This window comes from Aythya ferina (assembly GCF_964211825.1).
Source record: "Aythya ferina genome assembly, chromosome: 10".
NCBI lineage: Eukaryota > Metazoa > Chordata > Aves > Anseriformes > Anatidae > Aythya > Aythya ferina.
Window position 1 is genome coordinate 19,702,750 of NC_140306.1, and position 26,359 is coordinate 19,729,108.

The window sequence follows — 26,359 nt, forward strand, 5'->3', positions numbered from 1 at the left end:
GATGAAGAAAAAAAAAAGGAGTGCTGTTCCCATTCATGTTTACATGGACAGAATACTTAGAATTAAATACAAAACAGAGCTCAGCTAAGTTGTCTAGAGTTAAAAGATACTGAAGGACAAATGCCGGATAGCTTATGACTGAACAAAAGTTTAATCATCACTATATACCATCAAGAAACAGCAGAATTCCACGTAACAGAGACAGATGCTGAATGACTGTTCCCAGTGGACAGAAAGTTAAATTCTACCTCCACAAAGTACATTGAGAATGGCAATTAAGATGACACTGCTAGTTTCTTGCTTAGCGAAGTAGGCTGGGAGATGATTTGAAATTAACGAAAAAGGTGCCTCAGAATGAGAGAGCCACAGGCTCATGTATGTACGGGGATGCTACTGCTGCAAGTCTGGGTGGAACACAGCTCTACCAGCAGTGGGAAAGGAACATGAGCCTGGAAACAGAGAAACAGTTATTGCCCAGAACCCGCTCCACAGACTGCCGGTCTTCCACAAGCCCACTTCTGGAACCCACTGCTCAGCCAGCAGCAGTCACTTGGCATGCCTGAAGCAAGAATTTGGGGAAAGGAGAGAGCAAACAGTGCCTCTCTACATTTTAGCCTTACTTTGTTGTCAATGTATTTAATTCATTCTTTCTGAAGCACTGTGCCAAGTGCTCTGTGCCTGCTTTAGTTTATTATTGCAGGATAGACAGGGGAAATATCTGGAATTTGGAATAAAAACTGAGCAGGCCAGACTGAAAAGTGAAGCAGTATGCAAATACTTGTGTTTCTGTCATTCACATCTTTGCAGTACTGGTATTAACAGACACTTGTGCATGGCTGCAGAGACATAAGCCAAATCAGAGAGCTCTATGGCAAAAAAAGATGGAATAAATTGTGGCTTTCGATAGAAAGCAAAGAAAAAGAAAATTCCTGTTCACATTAGACTTTACACAGAGGTCTCCTGGGGATTTCTGCTAATAACTTTTGAAAAGTGGCAGTCTCCTCAGCTGCTATTAAGCTTGTTATGAAAGTTTGATGTAAAGAGGAGGGAAAGAAGAAGACTGGCTCTGATCTTTTTTTTTTTTTTTTTTTTTTATATACCTACTTTCTTGCATTTTACCTGATCCTCTGAAGATTTAGCACAAGGCTAGAAGCCTGAGAATACAAGGGAAAAAAATACTCTTTTTCCTTTGTTTTTTACAGCTTTCTGCTGTAATCTGCTTTCTGAAGTAGAGCCATAGGTCACATTTCACTGGTTTGCTTTTTGGCTTTTCAGATTAACAGAGCTCTCTGCTGGGTAGGTGTAGGTTTTCACTTTACTGGCAAACAGCACCACTGAAACAATGCTAGAAAGTTTATAGTGAGATACCACAGACTATCCTGAGGCACATTAAAGTGCTCTTCACCTACAAGCATAGCTGTATTGTATACACAAAGTTTTTGATGGTACAAAGCTCTGGATCCAGAATCTTCTCCATGCTTTGTGGACACATTATTTTATGGAAGAGCAATGCACGCTTGTAGCTCTATTCCAGTTTGTATTTCTGAGATTCTTGATGTTTTGTGGGGTACAAAGCTGACAAAGCACTTGAGCAGCAGAATTCACTTCGGCACAGTGCTGGTGTAGTTTTTACCACTGTGGTAACTTCCAGGACATTTAGTAGCCCGGAAATAAATACGACATTCTGGGAAGCCCAAGGAGAAGGGCCAAGAAAGCTTTATTTGGGGGAACATTTATTGCAGGAGTTCTGGACATGCACTGGCAGGTTTGTATTTCTTGCACAGAGTCTCGCTCTTTTCCATGTAGTTTGTTTCTCTTGAGGAAGTCGAACAAGGCTGGAAGGCAGTCTGGAGGCTATGCGGGGTTGCTTCCAGAAAGAGGTTTTTCAGAGTTAGGTGCTTTTCAGTAAAGGTTGCAACAGTTCACTGATTTTCTATGCAGCGTTCAAAGCAGGACAGTACGTGTCAGCATATCAGGGAGAAGGATGGTTCACGATGATGTTAAGTTCTCTTAGCATTTCAGTGGCTCCTTCCAGAATCTGATACGGCTCAAGAAGATAAAACTCTGTGGGTCCACTTTCAACTGAAATCAATGGCCTCTTTTACGCATGCAGTGATTTCTGGCTGTATTTCACAGGTGAAATAAATAAAAGCCTTTTCCTCAAGATGGCCCACGAAAAGCATGTCATGTAATGGTACTCAGAGCTCTGCCTGTAGTCTAAAAAAAGCATTGGTAAGAGAAGGTTCAGTTGTTGTGGGTGAGGATAAAACGAATGAATTTGCCAATAAGTTCCTTGTTCTTGTAAAAAAGGGTAAGTTATGCTGCTATCATGGTATAAAGCTTGGTGACATCTGCAGCACTTGTGAAGCAGTAGCTTACACAGCATAATTTGTAGAAGTTGCATCTTGGAGAAAACAGTCTGCATTATAGCAGGGTTGAGGGTGTTTTGGTGAATCCTGATAGTCTTTCAGAAGGATCCCATGTTTTTGCACAACCAGGTAAGAAAGACTAGTTCCAATGATATTTTGGCAGGAATGTAAAACTATCTTCTATATGGAGTTAAAACCAAAATCTTATTTTGCCAACAGTTCATGTGAACAGTTCAAGGTTGGAAATACACCATAATGAAAAGTATCCAGAAGTTCTTCCTATTTTTCATTACTTTGAAATTTGAAGCTTAGCTGCAAAGCCCACATGAATCTGTGCATAATAAACATCCTACGATGAACGCTCCCAGTCACAAACAGAATTCAGTTTACATGCACACTCAATACAAGTTACAAGCTAGAGGATCAGATATCATCATGGAAAAAAAAAAAAAGATAACCAGACAGTTTATTGTAAAAACATTTAAATAATAATATTATTAATAGTAGTAATGGTAACAGACTTGCAAGGGCAGCTAGCACACCAAAAGTTTCTAAGTAAATACCATACCTCTGCAGCTTGTCTTTTCTTTTGTTCTCCTACTGTTTCCACTCCAGGGCTGCATGGGCTTGCTGGTAGCTGCAGAAAACACTCTTTACACACTCGATTATGACGGCTATTATCTGCAAGTGGTTTAAACTCTGAGCATTTTGCGCAGATCACCTGCATCAGAAAGATGATGCATTATTAAAACATAGTATTTCTTATTCATACTCCAAATAAAAGTGAGTTGCAGAATGGATGTTATTGAAATAAAATCCTGAAAACTATTGTAAACATAAGATAAAGTGACCAATCTAATATTTACTTTATTTACCTCCATTAAGAATTAACCTCGTAAGTGATCTTGTGCTGTGTACCAATTTCTTAATAAAGAAAGCAAATGCCTAATGGGAAGTACTTTATAATTAACTTTATGAGTCATAAAGGGTTTGGTTTACAAAGTAGTGTTTTTCAATGTCAGACTATAAGATGGTCTAGAAGGGACTGTTTTTTGGAGTAAAGGCGGCTTACACTTCTTCATTAGTCAGGTAGTTCGACCTGAAAGAACTGAGGCATCCAAAATCTACTATTTTAAGAACGTAGTCCAATATACTATCCATTAAAAATTGTCTGATGCTAAATTAACAGCTTTAGATTCCAACAGCATCCAAGGAAACATCAGTCCCATGACACCAGTGCCTGTGAAGAGTGATGGATCTGCAGCTCTGGAATCTGCTTCCACACTTAAAATCTGACTCCGGCACTTGCTGTTGCACAGCTGCTCCAAGGACAGAAACTGTCCCCTAGGGTGCAATTCAGGGGCACTCGGATGGATTCAGCATCTATTCAGAATTTGCTGTATAATAACACACCACAAATGCCCTTTGGTTACAAGTATATGTTACTATATGCTTCACTGCAAGACATTAATTACTGTATGAAGGTAATTGCCTTAATTTGGCAAGTGTTAAGCGAAGTACTGCTCTGCCAAGTTATATAAACAAAAGCAAGCTGACATTTTAGAAACATAAATTGCCTCAAGAAAAGACTATCAACTTCTTTCATTTGTATGCTATTGCCATGTCAGAAAATATTGCATAACCAACAACTGTTTAAAAATAAATTATTAATAATGTAATTATTATCCCTCTGTCCATAGGGGAAAATAGTTATTTCATTTCTGTAATTATATTCAGCTTTACAGTGGAACATTTTTAAACATTCAGAAACATTGCATGATTTTAGCAATTATTTTTAAGAAAAAATTACTCCAGGGTAATTTTATTTCGATTGCTGAGACTGAGTTTTTTGAACATCTTAGCAGCACATTTAGATCTCCTTTCAGTGAGATTGGAAAATTTATCTCCACTTCCCAAATAAATGATGGCATTTAAATAACATTATTCTGTACTAGTTACATGGGAAACACCAAACCATGAAACTCAAGTCACAGAAGGAAGGTTTTAAGTTGTATTACAGAAATCAATCTCATCTTGGCTGTGGCTGCCATTTTCAGACAAATCTGAGAATTAAACTGTCAGTCAATGGCACCGAGAAAAGGTGGCTAAATGCCTTTTGTAAGCTGGCCCTGATTCTCCAGGACTAATTTTTTCAAGCACAAGGATACCTCTTTGGAAGAAACAATGCTTATTAGTTCTGCTTTAGGGAAAGAAGAGACCATCCATCTTTAATATTGTATGTTCAGCTATTCATCCTAGGAAGAACTCGTATGAAGCAGAGCCATTGGAAGGTCATTTTGTTTCTGTAAAGAGAATATGGTGGACAACCCCACTCCAAATACATGCACATCCCCAGGGAATGCACCACCTATCCTTTTAACCACTGGTGCAGTATATGTCCATAAAACAGCACAGACTAGGCCACTTGAAAACAGCACCAGACATTTGCCCTTTTTTTACTTGGTACCCCAGGGATAAAGTAACTGGAAAGATCTGCTCTGTCAACAATCTGCCACAAACATGTTTTAAGTCCTGCACTGAAAAAATAAAAATTCTCTTCAATGCTCTCTGCAGAAGAAACTAAAATCCTCAATGCATTCTGAAACTTACCGCCCCGCACTGCTTGCAGTGGTGCCGTCGTTTAGTGATGGAGTTGAAGCTTTCACTGCAGCTCTTGCAAGCCTGCTTCTCCTTGTCTCGCTTGGATTTGGAAGATTTCCTACAGGAATCACTCTGAAATGAAAAGTACATACATGTGATTAAAAAGAAAAAATCTCAGAACAATTCCTAGAGCTCTCATTGACAAAGCAAAGACCACCTTTGGGTTTCACACCATTCCAATCATTTTAGAAAAGAATTTGTGTTAACTCTGCTAGTGTCCTACCTAAGGTTAGAATGAAAGTGCAGTTTCAGCCATCGGGTGTTTCTGGTGTGGCATTATGTGGTTTCTGATCGTTAGAATTAATTCTCCAGGTCCCTCTCTGCTCGTGTGTGTCCTTATAGCCACTGAGCTACTCCATCTCACACTCCACTGATCAGGAGCACCGGGACATGGCAACATGGGCTTTCCAAAAAGAGCTTTCCGTCTGGAACTCTCTTCCTCCCTGGTGCAATGTGATTTGGTTAAGGTAAATGCTGCTGACCTTGTGCACACACTGAAAGCTTCTGCTCCCATGTAGAAAGATTTGGGAAAAGCAGTTTGACTGCGGAAATGAACAGTGCTGGTAGAAGACCTTTTGCACCACCCCATTTCAAATGCTTACTTAATTTAGGAGTTTTCCAGCCCGCAAAGAAATAAATCTGTTAAGGAAAAAAGGGACACCTGCACCAGGGGCCTGCTATCAACTGCTCTCTGCAAGGACTCTCAGCTGCCTGGATAGCCAAGCAAGACTTGCCGCTTTAGCTCTGCACCTAAGCCAGTACATAAAGTCACTAGGTATGAGTAAATAAATCCAAATGTATAATTTTCTGATAAACTGAAGATTATCCACGTGCCAATGTACAGGTCATAAAAATACAGCTTCCTCTGTACCTTCAAGCGAACCCCTGTTGCTGTTTTGTTTAATAGATAAATGCCATTTCTCCTTCCTAGCCAGGACAGCTACACGGAAGGGCGCAGCAGTTCCCCGAAGCAAGCCTTTGGAACCCGCAGCCTGACAGCACCTGCAGGGAGATCCAAGCCCACCAGAGGTGCTGCACCATGCTCTGGTACAGCTCTTGCACGAGAACAAGTCTGAAAACTCCCTCCATTTTCATGTGCTTGACACAAGCTACTGGAATGGAAACATTTCCTCTAATTTGAAAAAAAATAAATCTGAAAGTCAGGTGAAGATTAAGCCCATTACATACCTCTATGGACTCGCTGACAACCATCCCTTCCCTTCGAGGCACGCACACTAAGTGACAAAGTCCACTTGAGAGAGAAAATTGGTTCAACAAATTTCCCTTCCTCCAAGTCTTTATTTAACACAAGGGTGCAGGCACATGGGGTGGGAGGAAAGGCAGCCGCAATTACAATTAGCAGAGGCTGCTCATGGATCTCCAGGCAAGTGCTACCAGAAATCCTGTCATTTTCCCTAAGATCTCACCTTAGGGGTTACAATTCACCTGCAGAAGTCACTAATACATATTTTGAGGACAATTCAAACGCCAGATTTTATAAGCTGTACCAGTCACTGCACAGTGCAGCGGTGTAGCTGGACCAAAGCCACCAGCACTGCAAGCCCAGAGAATTCAGTTCCACCAAAGCAGAAAGGTGAGGGCAGGAGCTTCATTTTGTGTCTCAGGGGCACTTCAGCAGGGAGAAAGTAGGCTGTGATCTTGAAAATAAGGGGTGGTTGAGAAAGTGCAGCCACATCCCAGAGAAAAGTCTTGCAAGCCAGAAGCGTGATGACAAAACCAAGTTGCAGGGGCCTACGAGCTGACTGCTGCACAGCCTTCCCTCAGTGCCCCATACTCCACCCGCAGGCTCTCAGTCACCTTTCCTCCTTTTCCCAGATGACTGCTGGAAAGCTTCCAGCCAGGAGAAAACTGAGTCGCCTTTCGCTTCCTTCAGACCAACCCCTCTCTTTCTTTCATTCTTCTTCACCTTTGCCTTTCCCTCATCCCCAAGTATCCCCCAAGCATCGCATTCTCCATTCTGCAAATCACCGATTCCCCTTCTCTTGAATTTAAATTATTATTTCTGAAGGATGGGGAGATGGAGACAGGTCTGGAGGCACCACTCCTACACCTTCCAGCCCCTTGGCCTCTCCGCCCTGACATTCCCCGGGTCCAGAGGACAGCACAGTATCTTTCTGCAGAGCGATTGAAACCACCCTGGCTTGTAATAGCATTACGCAATGAAACCACAACTAATCACTTCTAATTGCATTGGATGTTTTCATTTTTACTATCTTTTCTACAGCTGCAATAGCAACATCTAGAACTTTTATGCAGCTATGTAGGATGTTTTGCATTCGGCTCGGTGAAGCACAGCCACACAGCACTGTTCATTCAGGACAATCACACGGCCCCCACATTCAGACATACATATTAATTCATAGAATCATAGAATCGTTCAGCAGAACAAAATGCCTGCAAATCCAAGTCCTCCCCCACACACAAGCAAAGGGAAGTATTTCACTTTTCTTGTAAAAGAACCAGATGCAACCAGTACAACATTGAATTACGACAACTGAACAATGCCTTGGATGAATCACTGGCAAAAACGTTCCCTTCAGACTTTATTCGATGTCTCCAAGTAAGGGAAACAATTAGGGCAACTTCATCTACTTTTACTGATCGGCAGCAACCTACAAAGTAACGCTTTCTGCTTGCATCACATCTGTTAATTACTAATCCATGTCTTATTCTGATTTTGATGATAAAACTATTAAATTTTTCAACCAAACTTTGTTTCCTCCCACTGACCAGGGGTGGATTCCCCTTCAGTTGTCAGATGAGAGCACTGCATCACTGGCCAACCTTATTTTTTGCCTTTTCTTACAAGAGGAATTTGAATATAGAATAAGAAGTCTTTCAATTCGCATGTTAACAACAATTTCATTCCTGTTATTGGAACTGCAAGAGCATAGATGAAGGCACCATTTGAGCTTGTAAGCTGGTATTAGAAGATAATCGTTAAGAACGATAAACAAAAATCTGTTTTTGGCTTTTGATGGATACCTTCACATGCCTGCAAAGTAAAAATGCTGAAGCTCCTCTAGTATGAACTGAAGGCTGCTTTACATGTAAATCGGTTCATTTTATTCAGCAGGAATACCCATCAGCACACCCACGCATGTGTCTCTAACACAGATAAGACTCAAGTTGAATACTTCCTCTCAGGGACCTTGTATTTGACTGCCCCATTACTGTGGAGCAGTCTGGACAGTGTTCACTTGCATGGGTTCATACGTGACCCATGTATCTGAAAAAGGAAAGAAAGCTGAGAAGCTATTATATTAGGCTTGATTTACGTTATGACAGTTACACAATGAGCTTTTATTTTAGACAGATATATTTTGACTCATGCTATGACACACAGCAATTTTTTAATATTAATTTCACTAATCAAAAAAAAATAAAAATGCCCCATATGAAGAGCTCTCTAAGCGTTTGATAAATACCACAATGTTTCCTAACATTTCTCAACATTATGACAATGCAGTAAGAATAAAAGAGTTTGAACCACTGCTATTGCAGCTGCAGGAAAGATAATAAAAATGAAAACATATTTTCTTTACAACTTGGCAAATTGTAATAAGCAATTCTAGAAGAAAGAAAGAAAAGTCGAATAACATATTATGTTATTCATATTATGTTATTCAACTGCTGACACTGGGAAAGAAGAAAGATTCCTGTGAAATGCATGGGCTTTGCTGAACAGGCAGTCCAGCCATCCCACCCAGTGATGGCTCAGGAAGTTTACACTGCCACGTCCTGTCACTATATACCTTCTGAACAGAAAAGTTTTTGTAGAAAAGAAGGAAATGCATTGTAATTCACAAACCCTGTTCAACAATAGACAGTCACTTCGCAACCGTGTCTGTCCTTTATTACTCAAGCCACATTATCTACTGCTGATGTGTGTTGAGAGGGAAGCTCATACAAAGCTGCCCTAGCCTCAAATGGCGTATCTTGATATTAATGTACTTGAGTAATTGTCACACTCCTCATCTTTCTTGTGTTACCCAGTCCTGGTTTGAAGTTAAAAAAAATAAAAATAAAAAATAAAAAATACATGTATGAAATCTATTCGGAGCCAGAATCTAAAACAGCCTCTTTCAGACTGGGCTGTTCTGAGCACTAATTTGCTTTTACTCTACAGCTGCATCAAGCTCTAAATCTTAATAAATGTTTTCCTCAAACTTTAGAATTCTGGTGAGAACACAACATATACCCCAGTGCCATGAACAACTCATGCCTAGGGCTAAATGCTTGCAAGGTCAAGGCCTGTGGCTGGAGCGCTTAGGAAAACAGACAGCACTTCATGAGCGTGATGTGGGCAAGTAGGGAAGAAACACCAAAGAGCTCATACGAACAGCAAGAAACACAGCAGGCTAAGCAGACTCTTTTTCTGTTATTTATTCCTCGCTGTGTATTCAAATTTGTTTGGGCCAACAGCTAGCCTCAAAGCTGTACACACAATATATACACAGGCAGATACACGAACACCAATGCTGTTTCAGACCTTATTATTTTTATATATGCTCATGCAGCTGAGTACTTTCTAGTTAAAAGTTACTTATTTTCAGACACCCACGGTGGGGCAGACCATAAACAGGTTCTTCTGGAAATGCTGAACATATCTATGAGAAATTCAGTTATATTACATACTGTATTTCAGACTTTGCAATGCAACAGAAGTGTTTAGTGTTTCCCTACATACCAACGTCACTACATGCAAGGCACCCTTCCAATGGGTTGTACTTTTCTCATTTAGTTCCATAGGAGCCATATGAGCCGTGCTAGCAGTGCACCACAGCAAACAGTTACCACAATATTGTGCAACAAGCAGATTATACTTCCTGCATTGTTTTTATTGTCTTGTTAATGTTAACGGGCCACACTAAGAGCAAATCCCAGCAGATTGTTCGGTACACTCAGCAGAACCACAGGAAGGAGACAGCAGTTTGCTGACCACCACTACCACCAAGTGGTTTGCAAGTGGAAGCTGTTAAGTACAGAGTGTACTTGCTCGTGCTTTAACCGAGATATTATTAAAAGGACACCATCATTAAAAATTAATATTTTTCTAAAGCTGCAACTAACATCCGAACTCATTGCTCATGCTGATGTTATCCGTTTGCTACAAGAAAACAGCAGAATTAGATCCCCAAACCAACACTACTCAATTCAATATATATATATATAATTTTTTTTAACTTTGGAATTTTTGTTTAACTCAATTTTTATCTTTATTTCAGTAATTATTTTTTCTGTAAATGCACAACAAAAAAATACTTAATGATGTGCTATGCAAATCATTGACACAGATACCTATAATTAGCTAGAAGGATCTAAATATATGTTGTCTAGCTACAACTAAAACTTGTTTACTGTAAGAAACTTAAGAGCAACAGAAATTTTTATGTGCTTGTTTTTAAATACTTTTTAAACCATTTTTTCCCACTAAGTAGCTACCTCACTATAGCATCTGCAACTCAAGGAACAGGGCCACTAAGCATGAAACTGACTATAAATAAAAATAAATTGCTTAGGGAAAACAGAAGTGTGAACAAACAATAAATAGCAATGAATACACTAATTATAAACACTGATTTTTAATAAACTCTTGTTAGTACAGGTCAGGTTGCTGGCTTGTTTAACAGAGTTTCATTGATACTTTGTAAATTCTGCCAGTAGGTCACAGTCTTGGAGAGAGATTTGGTAGAGCTCCTAAGTGACTCCAAGCTAATACATAACATCCTGCAGTTCTCATATCTCATCAGTTGTTTTTTTAATTTGTTTGCTTTTTGTAAACTCAGCTGAACCTAAGACATTTCCTGAAAATCTGTTTTTCTCAGATGATATTTCACAAGGAAGAAATAAGAATATTAAAAAAAAAAAAAAGGACCTTATTAAGGATGTAGATCCTTTTTTGAGGCAGTGCTGGTTTGACTCAGCAGCAATCACAGATGTTGTGAGAGCAAAATGAAATTTTTTTTTCACAGTATATTTTGCCTCTGCAGCAGCAAATCACTGGAAGGCCAGAGACATATGAAAGCACTAACTCCTTCTCTCTACTGGCAGAAACACAAAAAAATCACACTATAATTTGGTTCTGGAGTATAAATTCTGAGTTACATAATAGGACAATACTAACCAGTCAGGTTTTCTTGTCTCCCTTTGCTCTCCTCCACACAAGCCTTCAGTACAGCTCCTTATCAGAAATTGAAAAACACACCAGAACCCTACAAAGGTAGCAATCAACTTCCCTTGATCTAGGTTCACCATTGGTGCCGCACATCCCTGGAGAAGGAGGATTTACGGACACTGGTGATGCAAACTCTGCAAGCAGCTGGGGCTCTAACCCAGACAAGAAGTTCAGGACAGCAGAGCTGCAGCAACAGACAGTGGAACATAAACTGAGGTACTGAAGTACCTCTGATTCTTTCCTGCTACAAAAGGAACATAATCCTGCCTGCTCTACCACAAGTATTAGCTTCGAGTTACTTACCCCTCCAAATGCACCACTGCCATCTGCTCCTGGCATTGATTCCACCGAGCTAGTGCTTGCTATCTGAGGGAAACACAATGACAGAGCAAGTTCAACAGGGACATTCTTCCTAAAATATACAAAATGTCAAAAAAAAAAAAAAAAAGAAAAAGACATCATTTGCTTTTAGCCCCTCAGCTATTCACTCATGAACATCCATTAATTGCACATACACTCAGCCACTCTCAGATACTCAGCTGACCACGAAGTGGTGACTTCACAGTCAGCACGGAATTACCAAACCTGCCTCTCACTGAACTGTGTGCGGGTCCCACAGAAACACCACATAAAGCAAGCTGGCAGGTTTTGAACTTCACCACTTGTCTTCACCACAGCCATGAGAGCAAGCACTAAGCGTAGTCAGTGGATTCTATGTAGGAAGAATATTTACTTCATTCAGATAGTACTCACGTAAGTTTTTCTTAATGTCTTACATGAAATATAAATGCTAATTGGCATCTCTATGTATTCAATACATAAACCCAAGGGCAAATAAACAAACTTGTGTACACAAAAAAGGCTACATCCTCAAACAAAACCCCTTTCATCTGCCACTAATTTACAGGGATCTTGTTAGTTTACAGGAGGTTCTCAAAATTACTCTTTACTCTCTCACTATACCCATAGATTGTTCTTCCTTTGCCAATCAAATATCTCTATTTTGAGCTTATCCAAATCTCCAGTACATTTTTGCACCCTATGGACAACAGCTTCCAGTTCCATGTCAGAGCAAAAAGATTTCTCCTCTGTTGCTAGAAACAACCTGAGCTGTAGCTTTGAGCGAGTAGCCAAGTTGAAGAGCTGTTCATTCTGTTATCTAGCTATATCTGTTTATAAACTAACACAATCAAGCGACTCTAGAGAATAAACAGGGAAAGCAAAAAGGCAGTGAGCACAAATACAGCCTGGTCAAGGCAGGCAGCCCTGGGCAGGGCTGTAGCAGCCCATGAGCACTCCCGTGGGGAACACAGCACGCCCTCACTCCAGGTAATTGTACCTGCCTTGGTGAGAACCCAGAAACCCAAGGGTCTTGGGCATAATGCATTCACAAGTCCCATGGAAAGTGGTTTCTGTCAACTGGAATCCTGATCACCCCAGGTATTTAGATCACTGCCTAGTAGAAGTATGTGCTAACACATGGGGTTCAAGAAAGGTACTGAGCAGTGGGGAGAGCAAAGGGGGTCTGAAGGACCTGGAGAAAATCACTAGCAAGTTCAGAGAAAAGGGTGAATTTCTCTAGTTGCCTGTCCGGATCCCCATAGCCTCTTAGCCTTTATTTGGAAAGATATGCTAAAACAAAAGTACCCTCTGGTCTTAACCTGAAAAAGATTTCAAAAGAGCTTCTCCAGCAGCACTGTACTAAGCTTCTGCATTCTCTCCCCAGGCACTCATCTTCTTTCAGTCTTACTCAGTTGGAATACTGCTGTTTGCTAACTACTGGGGTTTTCACCTCTATTTAAGTAAGCATTCTACTATATTTAACTAAGTATACTCATACATGAAAACTTATCTGACCGCAGCACACAAACACATTTTCTCAGAGCATTGACTGCTCTGGAAAGAAGCATATTCTCATAGAGGATGTGTTTTTATCTCCCTCCCTAGCAGAAAATGCAGACTTAGTCCTACCGATGAGAAACCCCCTTATATTCAACCCCCCCGACCACTCAACGTATTTAGGATTTGGTATGGAGGAAGATAGCTATTCTCATGTTTGTCAGAACTACCCCAAGGTGGTCAGAACTAGGGGTTACAGGGAGGAACAGGAAAAGGGCTGTGGACCTAACAGTGATTTAACAGCATTAAAAATCATGATTTAATCATGTTCATATCTCAGGGATGTCACTTCCACAGAGCTTGGCTCTCTGTAGAAAAGGTATTTTCCTAAATGCCAGCCTTCCCTATATCACAAGTCTCCACTCTTACGAGATCAAGCAGTGGTAAAACCAGTCCTGGAATATTTTTATATGGCTTTAAAAAAAAAAAAAAAAAAGTTTAAAAAATCTTTCCCATAACCTTGAACTGCTGCAGTTGAAAATGGAGAGCAGAGAAATGAGTGTCCTCTTTCTGAAGGAATTAAGCCACAAAGGAACCCTGAAGCTTTCTGTAAAGGATTCCTTAAAAGATCACTGCTACAGTAACCCTGCAGGGGACTGACTGGCGCTGACACTGAATTATTCACCTCTTGACAGGTGGGAGTTTATTGCTATTCCTCTGACTTGCACTGTAGTAGTGTCCAAGCTGACAGTCTCACTGAGTTACACTTAGGCAAACCGAGGACGAGATGAACAGTAATTGTGAAATAAACAGAAAACGCACAGGGAAGAGAGAGAGCAAGGGGGTGACAGAGACATATTCCTTTCAGGGGCTTTAGGATTATTATTTTTAAGGGAAGTATTAATGAAAATAATATTAACAGAAACAACAATTGCTGTGTATTATTGTACAGAGATAATCTTAAGAATCAGGTCAAAATGTCAACCTCATTGTCAAATCCCTGCACCTACAAGAAACTGTAACTCTTCTGTTTGTGAATCACAAGTGAAGTATCAGCCCTTAATAACTGTATGAGATTATGTAAGTCAGCAGGGAAAACAAGAGCATGCTAAGAATCGCGTGCAAAGGCATGCAGCGAACGTACAACTGAAATTAATCATAAGCACTGAAACATACCAAATGTATGGCCAAGGACGGGAGAAAAGCAATTTGGCTATTTTTCTATAAGCTTATTAGAACCAGAGTCCCATTTCTAGTAGCTGTTACAGATCTAACTTGGAATCCATGAGAATAAATCCATTTCTTGACTCATGAGAGCAAAAAAAAAAAAAGGAAGATTGTCATTTTTTCCTCTGAAGCATACTGCCCAGATGATGAGATAAGTACAGTATATGCTGCTCACAGAAGCATATTGCTACTAAGTATGCTCTCAGTACTTGTCCAGTTTTCCTTACAGAATTACATTCATTTCTTTTTACTGACAGCAATTTCTGGCACATTTAAGCCTTGACATCAGTTTTCAAAGCTGATTATCCAGATTATATTATGTCCTAAAAATACAGGTTAGCATTCTGACATAGAAGAAATTAACATATATACTGCATTCATATCACAGCCAGGAGATAAGCCAGACTTCTGTTCTGCCTCAGTTTTATGAACCAGTAGAGTATAACATGTGGCTACGCCACTGACACACAAGAAAAACAAAATGGAATTTATAAAGCAAGATAATAATCATGAAGTTGAACAGACACCATCTTAATTAGATAGAGAGAAGTATGCTTATTCATTCGCTTATTAGCAAAAGATTTTTTTTTCCTAATAGAGCACCCCAGTTCTGAAGGCAGCCATGAATCAGCTTAAGAATATAGAAACAACCTGATTGTTATCCCATTTTTTTTCAGAGTATTTTTAGCTGATGAATAGCTCATGATCAGTAAGAGATATAGCATGCTCTGAAAATGGATCATCCCTAGCCACTGTAAGTGACAGGATCATGGACTCTGGAGGTTGGTGAAGATCTCTGCTGTCAGTCTGTGACTAATGCTGGGATGAAAGGAATATCTAACAATATCTAACACCTCACCTGAGCCCCCTGGGAAATCAGACAGATAAAAATCCAGCATTATATCACTGAGGCAGATGTGGGAAAGTAGAGGTTCCTATGATTATTAGGTACAAAATAGAAGTTGGGGAGAGGAGTGGAAAGAACATAAAAAGATCTCCAAGTTTGATCTCTGCAGATAGACCCTCTCTCCCTGTGCCCCAAGATCTACAATGGTTGACCACAGATGACATCAACACAGGCAGCCCTGCAATGAATTCCCAACAATTTCCCTCTCCCAGGCCCTCTTCTCTTTAGCTTTTAAGCAAGTGACTGTGGCTTAGGTTATTATAACTTTCAAGTTGAATGAAGAGATATCATCATTATCCTCATGTGACAACTTCCAAAACAAAATTCGTAGCAGATACATGGAGTAATTCACTCCAGTATGACAGAAACAGAATAAACTTTCAAGAGTATTCTGCATATTTAGTTGAAGAGTGGAACCCTTCTGAAACAGGTTTATTATCCATAAGACAGTATTGTTACGATCCCTATAAAATGCATCAATTTCCTTTCAACTCCTTAGAACTTTTTCAATAATAATAAGAAAAAAAATTCAAAATCACATCTCTGAGGAGATGGGGAAAGGTAATGAAAAAGTCTCCCAGGCACACAAACATCATTCCAGACATCCAACCACTCATAACACTGAAGAACTGCACCTGTTATGCTAAACGAGCCACTCATCTGGAAAACATGACTGATAGGTCTCTTGCACTGAACTACCCTGAGTAATTTATTCCATACCTGCATGGTTGAATAACTATGACTGATATGCATTTGAGAGCCAGAGAAATGGAGCTGGCTGTAATGTAAAAAATAAAATAAGGCTACTGTATTTTAAAGTCAGCTGTGTGAGTCTAGTTTAACTGTCGCTAAAACTGTTATGGCACAGAAAGGGAATGAAGCACTCAAACTTACTGATGAATCAGGAACATGGTCCTCATCTTGAGAAAAAGAGCTATTGAAAGCTCTAAATGTTTCACTGTTCTGTTTGTGCTTTTCAATTGTTGCTTGAATAACCTGAAACAAAAAATTCCAGCGAAGATGAGAAGTTTCACCAACGTCTTGGAAAAATTCATACTCAAAAACATTCAAAAATTCTCATAGGAAAATCCTTATGGTCATCATTTTAGTGAAAAACTTACATTTGTAGAGAAGAAATCAGAATTTTCAAACCTTAACTAAGAATGGTATTGTTATTTCAATACCATTAACTTAAAAACTAGGAATATTCTTAGTGTTTCTTACAAGTCAGACTTCAAGAATACACAAGGTAATCTCTAACTTTTCACTCTCTTCTTTCACTGCATTTGAGGACTGCAGGAAATGGGAAGCCATTCAAAGCCTCTTTTTGACCCACTCAAAGCGTGGTGGGTCAGTGGGACCCTGGCTGGAGCACTAGATTCTCCACAAACATCTTTTCCACATTGGACTACTCAGCTTCCTCACACAGCATCATCGATACAGAAACCCCTGAAAGATCATTTCAAAAACAGAAGGTGCTGACTGCATGGTGATTTCCACCCCCTATCATAATGTTTTTGTATTAACCTGAATCCATTCCCTCTTCTCCTCTTCTGTCCTGTTAAAACAAAAGAAAAATACAGAAAACATCAACATTACATTCTCAGTATTTTCATTAAATCCAATTGTTGACATCCTCATAGCTTAATATCCGTATAGATTTTAGCTTTGCTATCTATTTTATAATCACCATTAATTATTATTGACCTTAATTATTACCAAGTAACTGCCAAAAAAGTTTGAATTATTACTGCAGTGGAATCTGCAAGTACTATTGCAAACATCAACACACTGACATAGGACCAATGAACTGTCTTGCACATGTAAATGAACCATCTCGGTTTCTCAGCTTCTGTTTTAAAGCTACGTCATACTACCATAGCCATATATCCTAGATTTTAAATTTGTACATAATGTTCACCAACCTGAAAAGCACCATACCTGGCTTGCAATTCCAGTGATCTCTTTTTTCCTGTTATTGAAAATGTGTGAGCTACATTTTGCTTGGCAATTTCTTGGACCTGCAAAAAGATGTCAGCTTCTTACTAGTCTCCATCTTCTTTCAACCATTTTAATAACTTACAAATATAGTCATTCTTTGAAATGCTTAGTTGAAAGGATCACTCAGAATACAATACAAAGGTAGAAAAACCAAAGGAATTGTTTCCACAATTGCTCATCTCGCTACGAAAACCCTAAATCTGTATCTTTCCCCCTACAGCAGTATGGGAAAAAGGTGGCTCAGCTAGGTGACAAGGGAAGGTTTTCAATCAAAGAATGTACATCGTCACTAGTTTCTTACTCAACTTTGGATGATTATCTGATAATAATAAATCTAAAAAAAGACATCCAATGCTGTACTTTATAATTTTATTTTATTTCTATGTAAACATACAGTTCTATATTTTGGATTCAGAGGGGGTCTGACACTGTCTACTGTAGAAGCATATGTAAATATTAAGAATGGCAAAAAGAAGAGATACAAACCTGCAATCCTGCAATGTCCATCTTCTCTCGAACACTGAATTTCTGGCCTATCAGCCTCAGTTTTGGCACACAGTAAAGCACCATGCTGTTAAACTGTAACAAGGAAAGAATTTAAGTTTAGGGGTTACATATAGGACACAGCCTGTATTTTGACAGTTTAGGACTCTGGCGTGTCTCACTCTACGATGCAATTCTCAAAGAAATTTAATGAGTAGGTTGGACTTGCACATCATTGCTTGAAAGAAGTGGACAGATAGAAATATGTCAGCCTGCCACTTCCCCTTTCTCCACATCTCTCCCTTGGTACCAATTCAACTGCCTTCAGAGCAAGCGAGAGCTACTCTCTTGGTGCTGAAGAAACTGGCCATCTCATTCAGCAACGTGGGACTGCTGGAAATGCCCCTCTGGGGGCACTTCACAAAAATGCAGCCTCTGAAGAGGGAGATGGAAGGAGACCCCTTTAAGCCTGACAAGCCATTGGCAAAGGCACAAGCATGGAAGGAGGAAGTAAACCCTCAAGGGAAGAGCATCAAATGAAAACTGCTGCTCAGAGGAAGGAGTAGCACAGTTGGTGAAAGCTTTGGAAATGTATCACTTGTATGTATCACAGCACAACTCTGAAAATAAGAGAGCAACAAAAAACTCACCAGGAATAAATATCTATCCTGTGCTGTGCCGTTCTTCGCTGACAGTTTCTGAATGTGTCCTTCTTTAATGAGCTCATTAGCTGGGTTAACAATATCCTCTTCACCACCGAGTCGCTCATAGACTTCCAGAAGCTTGTGCATCTTTTCCTGCAAGTACAGAACCCCAGAAATTTAAATAAAAGGTATTCCACTCGACCTATCACTCACAGTATCATTTTTTTGATGTGTAAATATCTAAAGAAAAAATAAGGAAAGAAAGCAGTCTTTCACTTCTGATACAGCTTTGCACTTTCAAAAAATAATGAGTACCTTTTCCATACTCTTCCCTCTCTTAGCCACTCATGATTCATGTTTGGATTGTATCATTTTGATAGTATTTTGATATCAACATATTAGTATCAATCCATTTGATATTTTTAGATTTTCTTGTTCAATAACAACTACGTACCATTGGAAGAAATGTCATCAGGTCCACTACCAGGACTGGAAACCAGTATGTTAAACTGATTCCAAGGTTGCAGTTATTCATTCAGCTTCCAGTTAACACCTCAGACTAAGGTTTGTGCTACAGTAGGAACATTTCTCAGCTTCTGAGAAGTTTCACATTGTGCATTGTTGCTGACACAATGGCAGGTAGGTCTCATTCAGGAAGCACAGTCACATTCTGCATTTATAAGCAGAGTCCAGAACCTCAGCTCTTTGGGGAATGCTGCAGTCCTACCCAGGTGCCTCTGTGGCAAAAAGCAGCTAATGAAATAGGCTTAAATCAACTTAAAAACACAGTTCTAATATCATTCAAGTATCCTTATGTCTTTCTCAAAATTCTTTATAAAATGTTTACTCTTCCCCTTTCAGCAAAACAATGTTTACACTTAATATTAAGTCAACTAAATATTAAAGTCCCCCCTGTCCGTCCTGTGCAGCATTCAGATGGATAAAGGCAACCCACTTGCAGCTGCTATAATAAGTACTGCAGCAGCTTTAACAAGTCAAAATAAGAAAGGTGCATAAATCTTGCTACTGAGTTAGAGCATTTAGAAAGGTTTGGCTTTTAACCAATATGCTGGACTGATATGCTCCAAACAGCACTGCAAGCAAATAGTCAGAAAGTGAGGACAGAGATCTATGCAATTACATTTGGAAAATATGACCAAACACATCCGTAAATAACACCTCAATTCATCTTCAGATTAGGCTGCAATTTCAGGTTTTCATATACCTTACTTACCTTAAATTGATTTATTTCACCATAAACATACATCATGCTAGCTTCTATGGTTGTCAATTAATCTGACCAAAACAAACAAAACCCTTAAAATAAACGAACTGCCAAACAAAATGGAAGTGGGGTGGAGGTAGACACAAAACAAACAAGGAAGTCATCTCAATCCCTAGAGCTAATACAATTTTTCCAACAAACTGGAAGATGATCCAAAGACTCCACTAATTCAAAGAAAATTTGAACTTATCAAACTACCTACTGGGGGGAGAAACTAGGATACTAGGGGCAGGTCCAAAACCTGAGGGATACCTGCACATCTAGGAAAAGCTATTTTGAAAAGTCACTTTTGGAAACGTGGCTTACTACTCACACTGACACAAAACGAGGAAGCAGCCAACATTAATTCAAACCTCTGCTAGCTTTCCGAGATTTTGCTACAGCGTATGCTTTTCTTTCAGTTTGGCTCTGACCTCACGCAGCTGTTCCCACTGCCCCATGGGGCTCTGCAGAGGTGCGTGTGCAGGATGCGCTCCGCAGCTGGGGCTGCTCTCACCCTGCATTGCTCCCAGCAGCCCACCGTCCTCCCCAGCCTCCCAGCACACCCAGGCACCTTCTACTGGGGATGGCAAACAAAGTGGGATGTGTGTGCTGGAGCTGGGAAACCATGAGGTCAAACCTGAAATTCTTACTTGAATAATTTTCTTTGGAGCTTCTGCTCAGGCAAAACCTACTAATTACTGGAGAATCAACACAACAAGACTCTAGGTTCTCATTGTCAGTAAGCAGGGCATAGAAAATTATTACAGCAGCTTTACCTAATAGTTTTTTGTTTGTTTGTTTGTTTGTTTTTTGCATATTACTAGAAGAGCATCCAACACAAAGCAACTGCCTGGTGACTTCGTCTACCTGCTGCCTGTGAAGCTGCTGCACAAAGGTCCCAGCAAAATAGCTGCTACTTGTGGAGCTGTCGTTCAAGGCCCCAAACCAGAAAAGTTTCCACTGACATTTATCTTCATCAAGAGAACATGCTAGACTCAAACAGAAATAGATGGTTTCGAAACTGGCTTTCACTGAGACGCAGCAAAAACAGGCAGACGTCAGCTGGTTACTTCCCAGCAGCAGCCACAGGAAAGACGGGCTGCTGGTGGCTCAGGGAACGCCAGCCCCAGACGGGCACCCAGCAACTTCCTCTCGTCTGGGCAGAGCTGTGCCCTGTTGCCTCCACAGCCCTGACATCTAGCATGACTCAAAACACCAGGCTTCTAAAATAAGGCTTAAAGAGAAAAAATCAGCTGAATGGGAAGATGGGGGAAAGAAGCAGCAGTATATGCAAGCAAACTGAAGACAAAAATATAGGAAAGAACCTCTGTAAGAAAGAAAAAAAAAAAAAGAAACAGATTCTTGATAAAAAAACAATGTTTTCAAAGGACAGAACAAGAAAGGGTCTGATATGGAATGGGATGTAAAGCTTGTAATCCATGCGTGATCAGTGAGTGTTAAGCCTGAGAAGTGGTGTTTTAGAACTATCAGATACACAAGCTCCCGAGCCGTTTGTGTCTACAAAAGGGATAACATCCGTAACTATGGAGTCCTTTTACTTTGATGGTAGTGCACTTCCAGTCCTGTAAGTAAAACATCCCTAACATTCAACATTAAAGGCCTCAATAAAACAGGGGAAACAGGGGAAAAAAAGTTCAGACCTTGTGTTTTAAAGTGAAGCATCAAGATCTCCGCTACCTTAGGCTGCCCAACTTTAGAAGTAAAGCTTACCAAGGCTACTGACACACACTAGTCTCTCTGTGCATTTAAAACAAGGCAAAATTCAACCAAAACAACCTCCACTCTGGAAAGGACTTGAATTAAAAATAGCATGAAAATCTGCAAGCTTGAAAATCTATCCTTATGAATAGATGGAATTGAAACATTTTTTATTGAAAAACAAGTCATGATTTTATGAAGGTCTCCTTTTTTAGTGGAGGATGGATGCTCCCTTATGAAGGAGGAAGGCGAAATTTGGGATGAACAAACCATGGTAGCCACAACAGGATCATTTACGATAAAGAGAACTCAGATATTCAACTATTGTTTAAACCCTGTCACATCGTATTTGAAAATTCTCTCCAGTCATACTTTACTATGCCTGTGGCAATGCAGAATGATCAGTTCGAGTAAATATTTCCATCAGATTATGCTTCCATTACTCGATTTCTACTCACCATCTTTCTGATTGCTGCATTCGAATGGTTTGCTGCTGTAGATATGAGCTCCAGTGATTCTGGGAGTAAAAAAGAAAAGTAGCAAGTTATACCTTCTCTAGACTGCATCTGTTAATAGCACTTTTTTTTTTTCCAATCTTCCTGTTTATCATTTTTCCTGCAAAATTGCTGTTGCAAAAGGACTACATTTTGTCCTTCCATAAATTAAAAGGAAGGCTTATAAGTAGATATATACATAATCACTTTGGCATTTTAGCTGGTCCACGTGCATCTAATTATTTGAGCTTTCTTTCTGGAAGCACATGTGTAACAAAACATTTACCTTCTAGGAATCAGTCTAGCTCTTAAAGTTAATGGTAGTCACACTAAAGTCTTCTTAAGCATATTTTAAGAATGTTTTCCTAAAATGGGGCCTGGGTGCTTATGGTAACGTGAACTCTGCTTCAGACATTTCCTGACAGGATCAAGAACTCCTAGATGCCAAAAGAAATCCATTTCTCTTATTATTCTGGGTTAACAGAGCCTAACCTGCCTTCCTAGGAAGCACATACATTTAAAGACCATTCATATTTTCCTCCTCCAGCTATTCCATGGACGTCCTCCTGTATTTGTCTTTGGGCATACAATGGATTAAATAAAAATTCCAGATGTTCTACCATTAGTAGCTTCAATGCCTTGTCAGTGTTTACTTGCTAAAGCTGTCTCCATTCCCAGAGCTCACCTATCAGCTCTTTTCTTCTCTACTCCACGAGCATCCCGAACCCCTTTGTACTAAGCTGGTCAATCATTTGATTAATTCAATTCTCCATTACCACCATAGCCCTAGTTGAAAGTATCTGAACATGTTAAAGAAAAAATTCTCCAAGATTTTACTGTGTTCATTAGACAGAGAGGAGTTTACATGTACTTTCAGCATCTTTCCTGTCAGGAGATTCTTCTGGAAGTTTCTTTAAATAGTCCTTCAGGAGAAGTTCATAACGCGGAATCCTTTGCACAGGTTCAAGCATGTGATGCTGCAACGTAAGGTTTCCACACACCTCCTGTTTCTGTAACGGAGAGAAAACAACCATAGAAGGCCTTGGTTTTGGTCCCATCCTTGCTGTTAAACAGCAAGGAAAAATGGCTGTTTATGTATAGTTACAGGAGCACAAGAAAATTTCCCAAGCTATCAGAGCTGACAAGTGTGAACCTTTGCTCCTTATCTCTGACATTTTCTGCAGATATACAACAGTATCTTGCATTTTGTGTTTCTTCACATGATCAAAAAAGCTCTAGGTAGCACTCCCTCTGCCCCCCCCAGATTAAACAAAATCAGAAACCCCACAGGGATACACTGCTCGCTGAACTTACTGTACAAGCAGCAGATATACTACTCACCTTTGAAGTAACTACCTCAAATTCTCTCATTTTACTTGACCAAGAAAGGGGGTTGGTTTGAGGCTGATTACTTTAAATGTTACCCAATAATTACCCAATATTACTCTGCTTGAAATGGTACTGAGTATTGCAGTGTGCTTATTGTCACAGAAGCCCTAGGAAGTAAAGCAATGTTTCTATTTATAAGGATGGGGAGGAGAAATGAGAAACACAGCAAAAATAACTAACTTGTTTTAAAGCAGACAGGAAGTTTGTGAGTGATACAATCTCATTCCTGAATCCCTCATCAGCATCTTAACCCCAAATACATACACACGCAATCATCTCCATTGCATTATTTTAAGTCAGCTCACTGAAGCCACATCTTGGTCTGTTCCAGTGTAAGCAACCCCTCATCTACCACGCTAATCTCAGTATTCTTTTCTCGGAGGAAGGTGCTTGTTTCAGGTATTTGTAGTCTTCCACATAACTATCACAGCCCAAGACACGCTGCTGACTTGCCTGATTCTTGAAGCAAAGCCTGGAGATAACAAGATGACTGTCTGATAGAAAAATATTAACCATCCTTCCAGAAAGATGTAAATGGGTTTTAAAAACACATCTTGTCACAGTGTAGCAGAGTGAACAGCATTTCTGTTTAGAGGAGATCAAGTGAATTTATCTCTCAGAGTTTTACAGCACAATGTTTCCCAGAAAATACAACTGGGATGGAAAGAATCAGATATTCCAGGAAGCACTGAGACACGGAACTGCACTACTGCACATTAGCCCTTCGTTTATATTCCTAAATCCAGTTACGATAATAATCTCCTTTGTCTTTTCATTACTCTAATATGATGAACCCTAACACTGAACAATAATAGGGAAGAAAAGGAAGAAGTCCATCCCGGGCTCATGTCAGTTGGACTAATACATCAAGTGGATCTTCTGTAAAAAGTCAACAATCACAAAATAAACCAATCCAAACAGGAGAACTTTCACGTTACATGATTTCCAAAAACTTTACAGAGTTCACATTACAATTCGGATGACTTTACTAGAGGAAAGATAAATGTTTTTCTGTGTTTAATTAATTCATGTGAGAATCTGAAACATAAATATATATTAAAACAGCACTTTGATGGTGTAACTAGAGAACTTACAAAAGAAAACTCATAATAAACTTACCAGCTATCAAGTTTTTGCACTGGTAGGTGGATGAGAAGTAAACAGAAAGTAAGTTTATCTTCAAGGGCAGCTAAAGTAAACTTGACAAGTCACAGCCATTCACTTCCAAGTCCTATGGGATTTCTGGTTTTGTTTTCTCTAAGTTAGCATAATTAATAAGTTTTAATGCCTTAGCCTGTATAACTACTCCATTAACAGCTTGCGTAGACAGTGTATTCCTGCAGGATCACAACAGGCTGCCACTGGTATTTTGAAAAGTAAAGCTGAAGGTCAGGAGAGGAGCCACATGAATGTAATCCTGGATAACCTGCCAGCAGTCAGGGCTGTACGAACCCTGCAGTAGTGGTCCTGTGCCAGGCACAGACAGAAAAACCTATAGCAGCTCCACTGAACTCTAAATGCAATTGTTTAATTATTTGTGTATAAGAATAATACACGCAGAAAACCAGGATAAAAGTTTAGTTTATGCCCACCCACACCTTCTGATAGACTGCAAACATCTGCTCTGGTTCTACAAACACAGGCTACAGAAGTTCCCAGAGTAGCGGGGACAAAGGGAAGAAAAAGGACTTTTGCCTGTAAAAGTACCTGGAGTTTTTGATAGCACAGAGATAGGTTGGATGAGTAGACTGAGTGCTTTGGGTCAAGTCTTTGCTGGATGCAGCGTGGTCATGACAGAAGCAGAAGGTGCTGTGATGCTGCTGCTAGAATAATCTACAGTGAAGTCCTGTCATCAGTAGGCTTCAGAACTGCAGCCCCTACAAGCCCTGCCTGTGCTAACGCTACCTGCCACAGCTCTGCTCGAGAAATACGCGTGGGCTTGGCCAGCCGCCGATGCGTTTCACAGCCTGACAGCTAACACGAATCAGTTGTGTTGGCAGTCTGGTGGCGAGCGGTGTAGAGACAGAAGAATTTTGGGGAGGGCAGATCTCTGTGCTGCAGGAAGAATGGTTTCAAACTGAATTACGCTTCAGAAAGGCACGGCAGCAGTTTGATGGGGAACTGTGGACAGCGAAATGCCCATGTGCACAGGAAGCAGGAATTCCTACAGAGCTTGCTCTAAAAGAGGCCCAGTTCCCTGTGGGGCCCAGCTGTGCCTGTGCCCCTTCTTGGCATGGGTCAGGGCACGCTGGGTGTGCTGGGAACCCAGCTGAGTCCTCACAGGCAGGCAACACAGCTGAGCAGGGGCATCGGGGAGGCAAGCAGGGGCTGGGAGCCCCTTGCAGGAGCCCCCAGGGGCCCAGCGCTGCCGGGTCTCGAATTCCAGCCAGCAGACACACTTAGCCGCGCAGAGCCTCCGCGAGAGCAGGCTGGATTTAGACAGAAAAAGGTTAAGAAAAGGCCACGTACAGTGAGAGTCTGGTAGAAGAAGAACTTTCCCAGTTCCTGCTGCCTTCCCTCTGCTCCTCCAAGACAGAGCTTCTGTCTGAGCCAGCCGGCAGCTCTGACCCTCCGCACAGGGCCTCTCCTCTCCCAGCTTGCCGGGGGGAATACTTGATTCCTGACAGCTGGCCAGCCAACAAGCTCCCATTTAGGGCACAGCTGCGCTCCCGGCTCAGCTTAACCCTCTCCCTGCTGCCTTTGCCTCCCCCAGAGGCCAGTGTGCACTCTCCCAGCACCTGCGGGGGGATGCCTGCAGCCTGCTGCATCCTCCTGCAGCTGGCCCAGAGTCCAAAGGGGACGGAGGTTTTACAGACACACCGGCATAAGCAGAGCTCTTCCCCCTCCCCACAAAGCTTCTATATAATGAGAAAGAACATGTGAAAGTCCATGCTAAGCATCCCCCAGCAGAGCTGCGGTCCTCCAGCGCTGCGAGCCCCTTCACAAGCCTCAGAAACAGCAGAGCAAGAGCTGATGGAAACCCAAACAGCTTCCTGTGCCAGGTGCTGCTGGTGAGGTGCCCAAAGTCAAACAGCAGGCTCAGAAAGGAAATGAACTTGCTAAAAAGCGACACTTCAACTTAGTTAGAAGGAAACAAAATGAAGAGTTTAACAAATGGATACGTCAAGTATCAGAGCAAGAGGGTGCCCTACACAAAGGA

General features: G+C 40.6%; 1 protein-coding gene across 4 annotated transcripts in view; it reads right to left on the reverse strand.

Moving 5' to 3' along the window:
* Positions 1–26,359, reverse strand: part of FGD3 (FYVE, RhoGEF and PH domain containing 3) — a 109,957-nt gene that overhangs the window by 6,995 nt on the left and 76,603 nt on the right. For 3 of the 4 annotated variants that reach the window (XM_084530645.1, XM_084530647.1, XM_084530646.1), the window contains exons 8-17: positions 22,682–22,820; positions 21,775–21,833; positions 18,337–18,483; positions 17,690–17,782; positions 17,144–17,223; positions 16,730–16,760; positions 16,097–16,198; positions 11,533–11,595; positions 4,980–5,102; positions 2,938–3,090 (exon numbers count right to left, since the gene is read on the reverse strand). In XM_084530645.1, the coding sequence (XP_084386771.1) occupies positions 2,938–3,090; positions 4,980–5,102; positions 11,533–11,595; positions 16,097–16,198; positions 16,730–16,760; positions 17,144–17,223; positions 17,690–17,782; positions 18,337–18,483; positions 21,775–21,833; positions 22,682–22,820 (990 nt within the window). Of the gene's footprint in view, positions 1–128; positions 2,218–2,937; positions 3,091–4,979; positions 5,103–11,532; positions 11,596–16,096; positions 16,199–16,729; positions 16,761–17,143; positions 17,224–17,689; positions 17,783–18,336; positions 18,484–21,774; positions 21,834–22,681; positions 22,821–26,359 lie in introns of those variants that run through there. The other variant, XM_084530648.1, reaches the window with a different exon arrangement.